Source organism: Psammomys obesus, unplaced genomic scaffold, assembly GCF_907164565.1.
Source record: "Psammomys obesus unplaced genomic scaffold, mPsaObe1.curated_primary_1811, whole genome shotgun sequence".
Lineage (NCBI taxonomy): Eukaryota > Metazoa > Chordata > Mammalia > Rodentia > Muridae > Psammomys > Psammomys obesus.
In genome coordinates this window covers 12,199,279-12,215,609 of record NW_026596143.1, presented here as the reverse complement: position 1 = coordinate 12,215,609, position 16,331 = coordinate 12,199,279, and the positions used below count along the sequence as shown (strand labels likewise).

Here is a 16,331-nt window from a genome sequence, read left to right as displayed (position 1 = left end):
ATGTATTCCCTCTCTTTAGGCTTTGTTTGTTTGGAAACAGCTTTGGAAGACAGTAAGCCCTTTCGTTGCCGATTCGATCTTCAAAGCTTTGCATATTCACTATTCAAACAGAGAAAGGACTGTTTTAGAAAACGTGTGTTCTTTGTTTAATTAGCTGCTTGGTACCCTGTAGTCTGTGCCTGTAGGCATTGGGCTGAATTCAGAAGGCATTTAGATGCTCTCTGTTGTGTGTGGAGTGTCTCAAATGTGGGATAGCAACCCAATACACATTCTAATTTGGGTTATGGCAAAGCTAGGTTTTAGTGAGGTATTATAGATTAAACCCATAGAGAGGAGCCATTTACATTGTGCAAGCGTAAGATTGGATGTGCGAGCGAATTTCTTGCTTTCCTTGCATGGCTTCCCAATTCCTCCATGGCAAACCGGGGCCCATTACCTGAGTACTTAGCCATAGGGCTTGGAATTTGTTGGAGAACTGACAGGTGTTCTAGACCAGAAACCCTGACCGCAGTCAGACACTCTTTCATCTATCTTACATAACCATCTCAAATTAATACATTTTATATTCTTTTAATTCATTATTTGTAATTTTCATATATATTTATAATGAATTTTGGTCATATCCACTCCTCACTCCCCATCCCCCAATTCCTTCAGGTCTTGCTAACTCTCTCTCTCTTTTAATAACCCACTGAGTACAATTAGCATGGTTCATATGCAAACGGGTGTGGTTTGGCGGCAGCCATTCACCATAGCACGGGAAACCCAGCCGTGACCACCTCCTCCCAAAAAAACTGACTCTCTCTCCCCCAGCAGCCATCAACTGTCAATAGTCCCTCACTAAAGGTGGGGCCTCGCGAGCCTCTCCTCCATTCATGCTGGAATTTTTTTCAGGTTTGATGTTGTGCAGGTCTTGTCCAGGCAACCACAGCTTGCTGTGAGGTCATGGTTCATGAGTAGCCTAGCCCTGCCCTGCCTAGAAGATGGCACTTCACAGCCCCCTTCTTCCCCATCCTCCTGCTCACACATGGTTTCAGCCTCCTCTTCCTTGATATCCTTGGAGCTTTGTAGAAAGAAGGTTGTGTTGATACAGATGTCTCATTTAAGGGTGAGCACCCACAGTCACTTATTCCCAGCACTTAGACCAGTTACATTATCTCTGTGTGTTTATATGTATAAATATGCACAGGTATGTGTTTATTGCTGTTATTTTTATTTATTTTTTTTTGGTGTTTTTTTGTTGTTTTCAGTAGGGTTCCTTTTCTTCCATTCCCTCTCATTTTTCAAAGTCCTAGTTTTCAAGGTCACTGGCTTTGAAATCAGAAGTAAGTAAATTCAGATCCAGATTTTTTTTTTCTATTTATTGGTTCTCTGAATTTAATTTCTTTGAACCATTGTTTTTTCCATATGTAAAATGAGGTAATGTTCATAAGGGGTTTTGAAGATGAAATCTAACAAAAGCTCCTTCATCCTCTCTAGGAAGCTTTCTTTTGATACTTCAAGTTTCACGCCAGCCAGCCTTTGATTGGAAGAGGAAACCATTGTGCTTGACGTACAGGGCTCAGATCTCAGGCAGCTTTGGAGCTGGGTAGGCCATCTGTAGGTGGCTGGATTTTCTGGGTCTTGGGTTGACAGCAGTTGTCAGGAAGAATAGAATTTTGGGGAGAATAATGCCATGCTACACTCTGAGCAGAAAGCGGAAATCACAGGGACAACTTGGGGACAGTCTCTGTCTTAGCACCAGCAGCCTTGGTGTTCCAGGGAACTGCAGGAGAGGCTGGACTTCCCTTGCCTTCCCTTGTGTGTGGCTTAAGGTGCAGCAGCTCTATGGCCCCAAGGAGTCAGAAGTTCCAGCCAGTGAAGATGACTAGTGAAGATGTCCCTAGTTCCAAACAGCAGACAGGCCATGGACAGTATGGTTTTCAGCACTGCTAATGTGCCCTTCATTTCCTGGGCCTCTTCTTTCTTCCCTCTGTTCATACCTGCTCCACTCAGCTAGCTGTGCCTATGATCTCTGATCCAAATATTTGATCCTGGCTCTAGTCTAGCTTCGTATTCCCTTCCCTGACTTCTGAGGCGTTTGTTCCAACACATTGGAGCAGGGACACAGTTACAAATTGCATGACACTTGGTCCCCACTCCTCACTATGAGACAATTTGGCTTCAGAAAAGGTCAATTTACTGTGTGCAGGTGGTGCGAGGGCAGGCTCAGAATATTTTCCGGGCTGCTCGGGCAGCCAGTACCAACCCGTTTCAATGGACGCAGAACTTGGCGTGTAAGTAATCAAGTACAATGAAGAGGGGATGAAAGTTTGTCTTAGCAGAACCTGTTGTGGAAGAGATTTGGGAGAATTAACAGATAGCAGGTTCGATATGAGTCCGAATGATGAAGAGTGTCAGGAGCAACACACACACACTCTTCAGAGATCTTTTAACATTGGCAGATCCAAGGACTGTGACTGTCCTTGACACTGATCAGACCACAGGAGGGTCATTCTGTCATAAGGTGATCAGGACACGGGAAAGGCTCCCCACGGGTAGCGGTGGACCTGCCAAAGGGAGTGCAAGCACGCCTTATACTGTGAACTGAATTCAACTAGGCTTAAGGATATTTTTTCCCAAAAGTTATGCCTGCCCACTGGTGAGATTAAGAGAAGATTCAAGGAGCGAATCTGCCTATCAAAGCTGCAGCGACTGAACCCGGCCCATTGGGCTGTGGACAAGAAAAAGTGTTTTGCCCCCATATTTTGGATTCATAATAGTAGTGATTTCAAGGGTCCAGTACAGATTTACTGAACCTCAGCCACGTGTGGGACACACACACACTGCTGTCTTAAGAACACCCACACAATTCTCAAGTATCAAGTGGGTGTGTATAACTTATAATCCTACTCTAAAGCCCTGGCAGGAGAGAAAGAATTATTTTTAAGGCATTTTTCTCTCATGCTATGGATTATAATACAATTACATTATCTCTCCCATTTCTTCCCTCCAACCCCTTCCATACACCCCTCTCTGCTTTATTTTACATTTATATCCTCTTTTTTGTTGTTATTGCATACATAAGAGTATGTATACACACACATATATGCATAAATATTGCATGCTCAGTCTGTATAATGTTATTCATATGTATGTTTTCAGGGCTGACCATTTGCTACTGGATAACCACTGAGCATGTTCTTCCCTGGAGAAGACCATTGGTCCTAGTCACAGTGTAGTTGTCCATTGGTGTCATCCTTGTTTAATTCATGCTTAGACAGTGACACTTTCTTCCCTTCTGTCTGCAATTAGGCAAATGAATCCCACAGTGGACCCCACAGAACTAAACTTCTCCCAGAGTCCCATACTGGTGTATGTTGGGAAAGTAAGCCTTGATACCATCAAGAGGAGAAAGCTGACTAGAAGGAAGAGATTTTACACAGCAGGACAGCTAGTTTTACAGCTGAACTAACATGCACCATTTACTGACTTTTGTCTCACCTTTTTCTATAACACTTCAACATTACTACAGGACAAGAAACTGAAACTTCGCCACCCCCCCCCCCTGGGTTTTGCAAACTGTAAATAAATCTGTTTGCTTTTACTAGTTTCTATTTCTTAATTCCTGTATATTAGGGGACGCTATCTGAGGCTTGATGAATCTAAGTGACCAGGTAGCCTGTGAGGGCTCAACTTGAGGATCCCAAAGATATTCTTCCTTGTCACCCGACCTGGAGGTGGTCTGCACTGCGCAGGGTCCATGAACTCTGAACTACAGTGTATGGCTTTAAAGCCAGCCCTGACCATACTCTCATTTCAGCAGAGGTCTGCCCCTTAATCTCTCATACTTTCATAGTGATAATAGGATCATGCGATGAGTGGATGGATGAGCCATATGGAGTGGTAGATATCATTTTTTGTGTGTATGCTGGAGAAAGGCAAAGCCACTTATAGGACAATTTGATTGGTAGATGTTCAAGGCTGGAAAGTAGATGAAATAATTTAAAATCAAACATTGTTTTCACCTTTATATTCCAAATCCTGCTCAATAGTGGTTCCAACTTCAGTGAGTGCTGTAATTCAGAGCAAGTGTGAACACTTCCCTGCATGGTGAAGTGCTATCAAAGCATCAACATGGAGTCTGTATTTTGGTAATTCAATACAATAAAAATAGGGAAGAGCACAAAACTCAGGTGTGTGGTTTGCTGAGGTTTCTGTGTAAACTCAGCCATGCATTTTTAAAATAAAGTGGGATGTGCAGGTCTTCGGTATTTGATACGATACATTTTGATAAGTGGATATAGCTTATAATTGCCATCCTACATCAAAAGTAGGAAACATTATCTCTTCAAAACTTTTCACGTTTCACTTGTCAGTTCCCACTGCCAAAGGGAGCAAGCGCTATTCTGCACCATGGTTTCCCATGAGATCTTTGTTGTCTTAATCATTCCATCAGTGGGTTTACATATAAGGTTGCCTTTCTGTGTTCCAGTGTTTTACCTAAGAATGTGTCTGAGAATCATCTACATTGGTGCATGAATTAGTACGTTGACATTTTTCTCATTTTTTATGTCATTATAATAAGTATACCTTAATTTACCAATTCTTATATGGACATTTTCATTGTTTGGTAACTACAATTAAGGCTGCTACAAACATCTATATACTGGCTACACAAAAATACACTCACACACATATATACACACACATATACACACAGCACCCCCCAAACCCCCAGGCCCACACCCAACCTTTTATTCCTCTAGAGTAAACCTCTATAGAGTTAGGTATGTGATTAAAACTTCCTAGGAAACCACCAGATGGCTCCTCAGTAGAGCACCCGTTTCCAGTCACCCTGTGAATGTGTGAATTCTAGTTCACATGGTTAGTCACACTTGGCAATGTTTTATTTGATGGCAGCTTTTGTATTGAATGTGATAGTACTTAATCGCTCATTTTAATTTGCATCTCTCCAGAGACAACCGAGACTTTCATGCACTTATTGATCATGTTGATAACTTCCTTTGTGACACATCTGATCAAATAGTTTGCTATTTTGAAATTCAGGGTTGTCTTTTAATGATATATTGGCAGGAGTTAATTCTTTGCTCTGGACACAGCCTTGTATTGCATGTGTCTCTCAGGTAGAACTCACTGCTCTGCTTCTGAACAGCATCTTTCAGGAGTAAAATCCTCTTACGCTTAACAAAATATATTTTTATCCTTTTTCATAGTTTTGCAGTTTCTTTCATCGAATGTACTTCTTACATGTCATGAAGACATTTCATAGTCTTTATATTTTTATAGGTCTATATTTTTAACTATTACGTTTAAAAGTATTAACGGCCCTAGTTTTATTTTATATTCTATATTTCTGCGTATATGATGTCTATGTGATGTGTATGTGTGCGTGTGTGAGCACATGTGAATGATCAGAGGACAAGTTTACAGAGCTGGTTCTCTCTTTGCACCTTTATGTGAGTTCCAGAAATTGAAGTCAGTGGGTTTGTACTCTCCTCACTGAGCCGTATCTCCATCTCAACTACCTTATTTTCAAGTGTATTGGCGGCTCAAGTTGACCCTAACTGTCTCATTAGTGTTCATACATTTGTCCACTCATGGAAAAGCCTTCCTCCCAGTTGAATTGCCTTGAAATCTGAGTTCCTGTGTTCTAGGTGCAGTCATTTTCTAGATCTCCTGGAATTTTCTATTTAACAATGTCGTCTATGAACAAAGACTGCTTTACTCCCCCTTTTCCCCTGTGCATGTCTCTTACTGCCTTTCTTTCTCTTCTGGTGGTGCAGCCTCACATCACCAGCATGAAGGTCACTCACACTTGGCTGTCGGAAGAGCTCAGCAGGCACAGGCCCTGGGTGTGACATTAGCAGCCTTTGTCTAGGTGACACTCTTGGCTTTTTCCTCAATGAGAGGAAACTTCAATTCTAACATTGAATGTCATTTTAGCTATAGTTCTTAAAGAGACATTCTCTACGGAATAAGCTTTTCTTCTTGTTGGCTCAGAATTTTGATCCTGGATGTAGACCCTTCTAATTTTCCTTCTCTTAACATGTTGATATTTTTCCTCCCCCATCTGCAAAGAGTATGTCTCAAGGTTGGTGTTACAAAATTCCTTAATATTTGATAGGATTTTCCAGAGCAACCCTCTGGGTTTCCCTCTTTCTCTGTAAGAAAGTAATTGCTAGCAAATTTGTGTCTGGTGATGACTGACCGTCCTCTTAGCCTGACTCATTCTGAGATTTATCTGAATATTAAATGCTCATAATGTTCTTTCATTGCCATTCTAAATTGGCCCATATGGTCTGTACTGATGTCTACTCTTATTGGGTGGTATGTGTTTGTTTGTTTTTAATCTCTACTCAAGGTGCTTGGGGGCAATATTTTAATTCATATTTTCAAAGACTAGAATTGGCTTTATTAATTTTTTTAGATGTTTTTCTGTCCTTTGTTCCTGAGACTTACAGTGTCCTTCTTACTTAAGTTTGCATTAAGTGTTTGTCGTCATCTAGGGTCACAGGGTTGCGACTATAAATCTCTCTACAACTTCCACACCTATATCTATAGCGTTTCTTTCTTTGGTTCAAGCTGTCCTCTGGTTTTCTTTATCAGGAGTGATTTAGAAATATTTTAGATGTTTTGCAAATCTTCTAGTGACTTATTTCTAATTTAATTGAATTGTTGTCAAAACTCCCTCTACAAACATAACTTAAGTTTATGGGGTTTACAGGAACTCAGCACACGCTTCCCACGAGTGTCCCTCAGTGGGCACTTGCAGGGTGTAGTTCCAAATATAAATTAGTACAAGAAGGCTGGTACATTTGCTCAAGTTTCCTAGACATTGTTGATTTTCATCTTGTTTTCCTTACAACTCCCAAGAGAGATATGTGAACATCCCCCATCATTGTGGTCTTGATGTTTTCTTCTTTTGCTTTTTTAAATCAGGTTTTATATTACCTGTTCTTAAGGTTTTATTAGCTCGGTGACATTCCAAGTTATGTTCTCCTGATGAAATTCTCCCCTCATCATGTCTGGGAAATGCCTTGCTATGAAGTCTGTTTAGACATGAGCAGAAGCATTAACAATCCCTTAACTTCCCATTCTAATCTAACCCCTTTAGTTCTAGCCTCTAAGGCCACAAAGTCTGCCTTTGAATGAGCGTGTGTATCTATTTTATATATTTGAGTCTTGGTTTTTATCCACTCTGACAATTTCAACATTTGGGGACTTTTAAAATCCTCTCTGTATTTAATGTGATTATTAATGCGATTGAATTTAGTTTTATCACTTTGCTATTTGTCTTCTACGTGTTCCATCTCTTTTCTATTTTTATTTTCCCATGCAGATGTGTGTGAGAGGGTGGTATGTGTATTTTGGGGGATATGTGTGTGGTTGTGAATGAGTGTGTGTGTGGTTGTGAGTGAGTGAGTGTGTGTGTGTGTGTGTGTGTGTGTGTGTGTGGTGTACTGACTGAACATCATTTTCCCACAGTTCCATGTTTTCTTTTCTGATTGTTCTTCCCCCTCACTGTGGGAAGAAACACTCACCATTCTGCGTTATCTTCCTGCCCTTAGCTCTTTACATTTGTTTAGTAATTACTGTAAGAGAGCGTGTGGAATTATCACTTCTTTAAATTTCCACTGCCATTTTAGATTTATAATTGCATTGTTTCATATAAAATAAAATGATTCTTTAATGGTGTTTTTCTGTGCTCTCTCATTCTTTGCTTGAACTCCATCCTCAAATATAACATGCAAGCTATTAGTTGCCTTTGGGTAAATTAAGAGTAATTTTAAAAGATGAATGCCCATATGCTCATTATTTTCTTAGTTTTCTCTTTTTGCATTTTAAATTTTATTTGTGATGTGTGTGTGTGATGTGTGATGTGTGATGTGTGCATATCACAGTGCACATTTGAGATCAGAAGACAGTGTTCCACATGTGAGTTCTGGACCCCACCCACACAGTGGCAGTCAAGCCTGGTATCATCTGGCTGGTGTCCTGTTCATCTTTTCTCATGTTCATGTTGCTGTGTTTGCCAATGGATCTCAATTTCAACGTGGTGTGGGCTTTTTGTTTGATTTGCTTCTGTTTTCCCTCACCTTGAGACCTTTCTGCAGCAGTTCAAGTTTGCAGGCATACTGTGTAGCCAGGTTTTGTTTATGGTCATATATTTGGTCTTCCTTGGGTCTTAAATGGTACACTAGTGTGTGTTGACTTCTGGATTCAAGGCCGTTTGGCTTTTAAAATTCATCTTTTCATTTTCCTTTTTTTAAAAACTACTTTTTTACTACTTTTTACTATGACCCCTTTCTTCCTCTGCCCTCCATGTGCTCTTTCCTCTCCCTGGACAGTTCCTTACCCAGCATTACTTGGCTGACATACCACCATCCTTTGTTTTATTTCTTAGACATAAAATTACATTTCATTGTAAATGCATTCTTTTTATATTCGCTTTACATCCCTATTGCAGATCCCCCTTCTCCTCCTCTCCTGGTCTCTCTCTCCCACACTCATTCCCCTTTCTTTCCCCTCCTTCCCTTCAGAAAAGGGGAGCACCACACACACACACACACACACACACGTCTACCCCAGCACATCAGGTAGCATCAAGACTTAGCTCATCCTCTTCCACTGAGACCAGACAAGGCAGCCCAGCTAGGGGAAAGTGATACAGAATCAGGAAACAGAGTCCATGACAGAGACATCCCCCACTCTAATTGCTAGGGGACCCGCATAAAGAAGACCAAGCTGCCCATCAGTTACATGTGTGTAAGGGACCTAGGTCCAGTCACTGCATGCTCTTTTGTTGGTGGTTCAGTGTCTGTGAGCCCCTGCAGTCCTCGGTTAGTTGACTCTGTTGGTTTTCTTGTGCAATTCTTGTCTCCTCTGGGTTCCTCTAATCCTTCTCCCAACTCTTCCATAAAACTCTACGAGCTACCTGAAACCATCCTCTGTTTTCATCAGACTTCCCACTGAGTCCAATTAGTGATGACCATACCGGCCCCAGTGTGGAATCACACACTGGACCAAGGCCAACCTATCAGGGGCCAAATCCCCAAATAAAACGGATTCTTTCTTCCCTAGCAGATTTTAGCTGTCAATAACTCCTCATCCATGGGTGGGGCCTTGAGACACACTCCAATAAATGCTGGATACTCTTCAGGTCTTATTCAGGCAGCCACAGGTGCACTGAGTTCAGGCGTGCAACAGCCCCGTGTCCAGAAGACAGTGTTTCATCTACATCTTCCCGACCCCTGACAAGGCCATTCCTTCTCTGCCTCCTCGTGCACGATGCTCCCGAAGCCTTGAGAGGAGGTTAGTGAAGCACATTTAGGGTGGAGCACTGCACCCTCATTTACTCTCGGCACTTTGACCACTCGTGAGCCTCCGTTTACTCCTGTCCAGTGCAAAAGTGGCCTCCCTTGAGGACTAGGAGTGCCCTCTCTGTGCCCAGATCTCAAGGAGCCTTAACTCATTCATTGTTCACCGTTCTCCCCAACCAGCTCCATAAGAAAACATACGGTGTCTCATAATTTCCAATATTCTTGGCATTTGGCAAAATACCTGGCACCCTGATATAGGCCAAGTACTGTTTCTCTAACATTGATTGAATATAGCAGAAGCAATGTGGACTCTAGTTTTACTAGACTTGAAGAGACACATTGAGGGGTCACCTTCTGCTAATCTCTACAGACCTACCTGTTATTATAAACACCCGTGCTGGGAAATGTAAACACCAATGTGACACATTTTCATGAAGCTCCTCCCGGAAGCTCCAAGTCAGAAACCCTCTGTCTCGTTCCCACACCACCCTACGAGCTGCCCGGGCTTTGGAATACTGCTAATGTGCTATTGTGCTGAAATGGATTCAGTAAGGAAGTTGACATTTTTGATTTAATAATTATATTCTGTAGTTCCCTGAGGGAAAAGAGCCATATAATTCCAAAGTAGTTAGGATTTCAGCTCAGTATTAATAAAGCCCGCAGTTCCAACCGAGAAGGCCATGTCTTATGGAGGGGTGAGGGAGGTTCCCTCTTCCCCACTGCCTTTGTTCCTGTTTATGCCCACTGCCTTTCAGTTTTTCAGCCTTGTCATTTGCATTGCAATAAGGTACCAGAAGTTTTCTTTCTGTGCCTTGGTTTGGCTGCAGAGCACGAGAATTCTTATGGAAAGTAGTGGATCAGAATATTTTTTTATTTGTTGATGTTCTTAGAAGTTCCCAGTTTTAAGCATAAATATTTATGTCTATTGCCAAACTGAACCTCCATTTTTTTTTTTTTTTTTATGAGGAGCCCTTTGATTAGTGTGAACTCTGAGGAGGACTCACACACAGCAGTTACTGTTTATTATGAAAAGATTGATGGAGACCTCTGGAGAGAGTTACTGCCCGAAGCTGGATTTCATATTTTGATTCTATGCATAAAAGAGCAGAATGGATCAGGACTGGATAAGCACCCTGACAACTTCTATGCTGGCCGTGATGACTTACAGCCTCTGGCTGTGGGGAGCAGGATAATCTTTCGGGAGTGGGAAGGCCGTGCAAGCTCAGCATTTTTTTTTTTTTTTTTTTTAGTGGAACAACTTAGTTTTCATTCCTGTGATCCACCATTCCAGGTACTGAGTCAGTTTCAAAGTGTGAGAAGTAAGACCCAACAGGGAACTGTGGAGTTGTATTGCTGTTTGGTCTGCCCGCCTGCCTACCGCCTGCCTGTCTGTCTGTCTGTCTAATTTTTGAGCAGAGCGTAGAATGTGGTTCTTGTTTGAAATATTTCCTGGCCCTGTGCATAGCTTAGTGAAAAGAACCTATAAAACAGTGGTTTCCCAAGCTGTGGGCTGCGACCCCCTTGGGGGTCAAATGACCCTTTCACAGGTCACATATCAGATATTCTGTATATCAGATATTTACAGTATGATTCACAAAAGTAGCAAAATTACAGTTATGAAGCAGCAATGAAATAACTTTATGGTTGGGGGGTCACCACAACATGAGGAGCTGCAGCATTAAAGGGTCTCAGCAACAGGAGGTTGAGAAGCACTGCTGTTGGGGGTTGTCCTGGGTGGCTGCTTGAGGTCCGGCCCGTACCCTGAGGCTCTTTTCTTTGAGCTTGGCTCTTGCCTCACATCAAGGCTGTAAGTATGATCTGACAATGCCACTATACTTGATCAGCTGAGCTCCTATCATCTGGGGTCTGACCCTGGAGACCTCTCTGCTTTCCCCACACCTCCCATTCACATTGCCTTGATGGAGAGCATGGTTTCATGGCCTGAATTTCCAATCTCTAGGAATCCTTCCGTCACCCACAGACATGGGACATTCCCACCAATGTCTCCAGGTCAGAGCGGATGTGCCTACTGCTTGTCATGAAGAAGTCTATGGGAGAGTTCTTCCTTCTCCCTCCTGGAGCTCTGAGGTTGTCCTCTGGAACTCTGTCTGTTTTTTGTTTGTCCTTACTATGTTTCTTTTGGTTCCTCCAAGGCTGAGATTGCAGTGTGGAAGTTTTGTAAGCAAGCAATGGGGTGTGAGAAGTCACTTCCCTGAGGCCATACAAGCTAGCATAGACTCACCCCTCCTCACAAGGTTTCAGGCTGACTAGAGCGTAACTCCCCCACCCTAACCTCGTAGGGAAGCAACAGCAGGAGGAATGTGTACCGACGTGGATCTCTCCTGAACTGGAGATTTATTGCGATGTAGACAGGCTTGTGTGTTTGTGGTGTGTGTGTGGGGGGGGTATGAGTGTGTGTGCGTGCGTGCGCGTGTGTGCATGTGCGTATTTTGAATTTCCCTGTAGATACTAAAGCCATGTGTATATGACTTGGCTGAATCCAAACACCTGCACATTCTCACTTCTGCTGAGTCCGGTGGCTGGGCTCTGGGAAGAGGGGCAGGACTGGCCTTCGAGCAAGGGACCAAGATTCTTATCTGATAGCCAGAACTTGCACCTGTGGAAATTGTAAAATATGGTCATCGTCAGGGCTGATGGCCATGTGCAGCTAACCCAAGTCTGTCTGTCGTCCACAGGTCTGCGGCGCACCTACAGATGTACCACCTGCAGCGTGTCACTCAACTCCATAGAACAGTATCATGCACATCTGCAAGGATCGAAACATCAGAGCAAGTAGGTGCTCTGTTCCCACTCTATTCCTGCTCCCCCGTTTCCCTGTTCTCACTCTCTCTGTTCCTACCCCCTTTCTGTCTCCACTCTATTCCTGTTCCCCCTATTTTCCTGTTTCTACTCTTTCTGCGCCCTCCCCTTCTCCATCCCCTCTCTATTCCTGCTCCCCCTGTTTCCCTGTTCCCACTCCTTTTATTTCCCTACTTTTTTTCTATTTCCTATTTTTCTATTTGCAGTCCTTCCTTTTCCTACTCTTCTTCTAGACCCACTCATTCTCTGGCCCCACTCTTTCTGTTCCCATGCTTTCTGTTCCCCTCTTTCCATGGTCCCACTCTTTTTCTCTTCCCACTCCTCTGTTCTTACTATTTTGGTTCTCACTCTTTCTGTGTTTCCACTGTTGGGTTCTTCCTATAGACCTATTTTGTTTTTTGTTTTTTTTTTTTTCAAAATCATTAAAGCTAGACATGTTATTTATCTTCAAAAAGCAGCTGGACATAGATTTTTATCTTCTTATCTCCAAAGTCTCCTTGACATTTATGCTACTTGAGCCTTCAAAATGTGCCTAGCATTGCTGGAAGAACAGCTGCTTCTTCCACTTCAGCACAGATAGTGGTATTTTTTTTTCAAAACCAATTCAGCATGTTTATGACCTTGAGGAAACTTTTTAGAACTATATTGTGTTTTTGAGAAACCAACATGATCCCTGTTTGTAGACTTTACCAGGCTTCTGTGCCATGCATCCACATTCTGTGAATAACTCCCATCATGCTCCCATTCTGGGTGTACGTTGTCAACTATTATAAAAATGAAATAGATCTCCTGGTATATTTAATTAATATATTCATATTAATGTATATATATTATTATGTATATATATGTACAAATATATTAATGTATTCATATAAATGTATAAATATGACTTAAATGTTGGCAATACCTATATATATCCATAAACACACACACACACACACACACACACACACACACACACACACACGTACTGCCAATTAAATAAAAGCCTGCTCTTATTTATTCCCCCCGCAGAACATGCTCAGATTTTTAAATCGGAACAGGCTGCCGGTGTGGTTTCACCTCCATTCCTGCATTCCTTCAGACTCACCAGCACCACGGCCAGCAGCCTGAAGGCAGATGCTGAGGCTGGTGTTGGAATACTCAAAAAGTAGGGTATAGGGCATAAGAAGCAAAGAATGTCTCAAAAGGATGGGATCTAACTAGATGCTGTTGTTTTCATTTCTAAAAAATTCATGACGTGAATCGTTTAACAGATCCATCTGTGAATACTTAATGCTACCCAGTGAACATTTATTGAGTGCCGCTGTCCTTCGTGTAGCTTGAGGGAAAGTGAGTAGATGTGTGCCCTTTTCTTGTAGGACCTCAACCAGTCGGGAGATGTTCTCTAACAGCGTTTGCCCACCAGAGCCATGAGAACAGGGGAGGCTATAAGTGAGGCCAGTTTTTCTGGGACATTGGTATAGATCACACGCGTGCGCACACACACACATACACACATACACACATACATACGCACAAAGGGAAGAGTTCATCTCTGATGCTCGTCACAGACCTCCATGCATGTTGGGAGGTTTTCCTTATTAGTTTTTTTGCTAACTTGACACAAGCTGGCGTTATCTGAGGCTCTCTGAGTCGAGGTAACCACATTTGAGAAAATGGCTTCATAAGATTAGCTTTTAGATAAGCCTATGGGGGTCTTTTCTTAATTAATGATTGATGTGGGAGACCAGTCCACTGTGGATGGTTTCAGCCCCAAGCAGATGGTCATAGGTGGTCTAAGAACGGAGGCTGCACAAGCCATGGGGAGCAAGCTAGTACCCAGCTTTTTTCATGGCCTCTGCTGCAGTTCCCGTCTCTAGGTTCCTGCCCTCCTGGAACCACTGTCCTGATGTATATCAGCGATGGGCTGTTATCCGGAAGTTTAAGTGAGATAACCCCTTTCCTACGAGGTTGCTCTTGGTCATGATATTTTCTCACAGCAATAAAAGCCCTAACCAGGAGCAGAAGCTTTGATGGGATGAGTACGCAATGGTAAAGACATGAGTAATAATTTCCCAGGCTATGTCGTGAGTAGGAACATTCTAGGCAGATCCTAGGCATGAAGTTATAGGCGGTCAGCTTCAGGTGAGTTTGGACCTAGCATTAGCTTCAGTCCATTTTCTCCACTGTCTTGAGAGTCTAGGCTTACTGTGCTGTGACCCCAGAGAGGGTCTACATCAAAAGGATTAACAGCAGCGAACATTTCTCGATTCTTTGTGGACTAGCTACAGCTTCTGCATTGATTGACAGCATTGACTATTTCACACTGTCTCCCGAGTAATCTCTTTTCATCTTCTCCCTAATTAATAATGTAGAAGAGGCACTGTATATGTTTTAGTTAATCAATAGCCAGTGTGCAGGGTGACACCGAAGTATCTACACAAAATTGATAATCTTTTAGGAGCACGCGTGAATTCTTTATAATAAATGAAAAGGAAACAATTGTGACTTTAAGTGGCATACATTATAAAAATAACAACCCAGACATTGTCTACAGCTCCAGGGGTACATCTGTCCATCTCTCCAGATGGACACCTAAAACTTTGTGGTAGTTTTGCCTTTACTATTGCATTTCATTCTCGTGAGCATTGTTGTTCTATAGGGGGAAGTGAAACTCAGAGAGGTTAAATAACTCCCCCAGACCACGTTGCCACAGAGCAAGGACTGATCCCCACAGGGTCTGACTTTACCTAGTCCACGTCACTCAGTTTCATAGACACAGGCATTCCGCAGAGAAGTGCTGGTAAAGAGTGCTGTGTGCATTTTCTTCAAAGGAAGTACCATTTTGCACATTTGGTTCAGCAGATACACGTGACATCAGGAGAAAAGTGCTGTTCATGAGTCAGGTGGTTTTACAGGCCTATCTTTGTGCTCCTGTCTGGATTCTGCGCTCTTCATCCTAATGCTCAGCTTTCTTTACTCTATTGAGCACTGTCGCCTATAGCTTTATGGTGAGTCTTGGTGTCTAGTGGTGTAAATTTTCTACTTTTGCACTTTATTTCAAGACCACTTTCATTGTTCTTGATTCTTTGCGTTTCTATGTAAGTTTCATAGTCAAATTGCTGAATTCTCTGACTCCGTTTATATCAGCACATCTTCTCATCTGCCCCACCCATGGTGTACAACATCCTTTGGCAGTGCCTTCAATTCTTCCAGTTAGGTTTCCCCTCTGCAGGAACCTCTGCTTAAATTTCTTCCTAAGGACTTGTTTGGAGGGCGCTAGATCATCAAAAAAAGCAAATGAGTTATGCCATATTAAGAGACCCGAATATAAACAAAATCATTTAAAAAAAAATGAGAAGCACAGTTATAAACAGTAATGTTTCCAAGCCTGTATCCAATCTCCTTGTTAAATTTACTTAACAGTCTAATTCCATCAGCAAATAGTTGGGGATTTTCTCTGAGAAGGCCACAGCCTCCACAAACAGCGAGAGTCCATTTCCTCCTCTCACCTCTGGTCCCCCTGTCTCATCACAGTGGAGAGCCCGCTGTGCAGCGCCGACTCACAGAGAACCAAGCAGCTACATTCTCATCTCACAGACCTTCAGATAACTATAGGAATCGAAGTAGGATGCCTGATTGTCTGTCATAACGTGCTCATATTTCTCTTAGGACTGGATGATGAGTTTCATCAAATGCTTTTTACTCCCCTGGTGTGGTCATGACATTGCAATTTTCATCTCTAAACTATGAAACTATAGTAATGATTTCCAAGGATCAATCCAATGTTTCACTGAAACTTCATTTTTCTTGGAATATTTTATTTTCATGTTTTCATGGAATGAATGTCTGAAAACATTTAGAGATATCTCTCTCCATCTCTTTCTCTCCTCTGTCTCTGTGTGTATGCATGCATGTGTGTGTGAATCTTCATGTGTCTTTTTTTAATGAGAGAGCCTTGGACCTTAATTTTTTTTGTAATGCTCTTAATTTCATTATAAGGGTTCTGCTGGCATTATTAAATGTGTTCAAAGATCATTCTCTTTTTTTTTTTTTGATACTTGAATATGTGAGAGGTAAGCTAGTCTTATTTAGAAATAATTCATTGGTAAAACCATCTGGTTCTGGAGCTTTACACTTTTAGAAGATTTATTTTTTCCAAGAATTTATCTATCTTACCTATTTTATAAAAAAAATCACTGCCGT

General features: G+C 42.1%; 1 protein-coding gene across 2 annotated transcripts in view; it reads left to right on the top strand.

Moving 5' to 3' along the window:
- Zmat4 (zinc finger matrin-type 4) overlaps positions 1-16,331 on the top strand; it is a 372,312-nt gene that overhangs the window by 316,324 nt on the left and 39,657 nt on the right. For both annotated transcript variants that reach the window (XM_055593395.1, XM_055593394.1), the window contains exon 6: positions 12,020-12,116. In XM_055593395.1, coding sequence (XP_055449370.1) covers positions 12,020-12,116 — 97 coding nt within the window. The remainder of the gene's footprint in view (positions 1-12,019; positions 12,117-16,331) is intronic.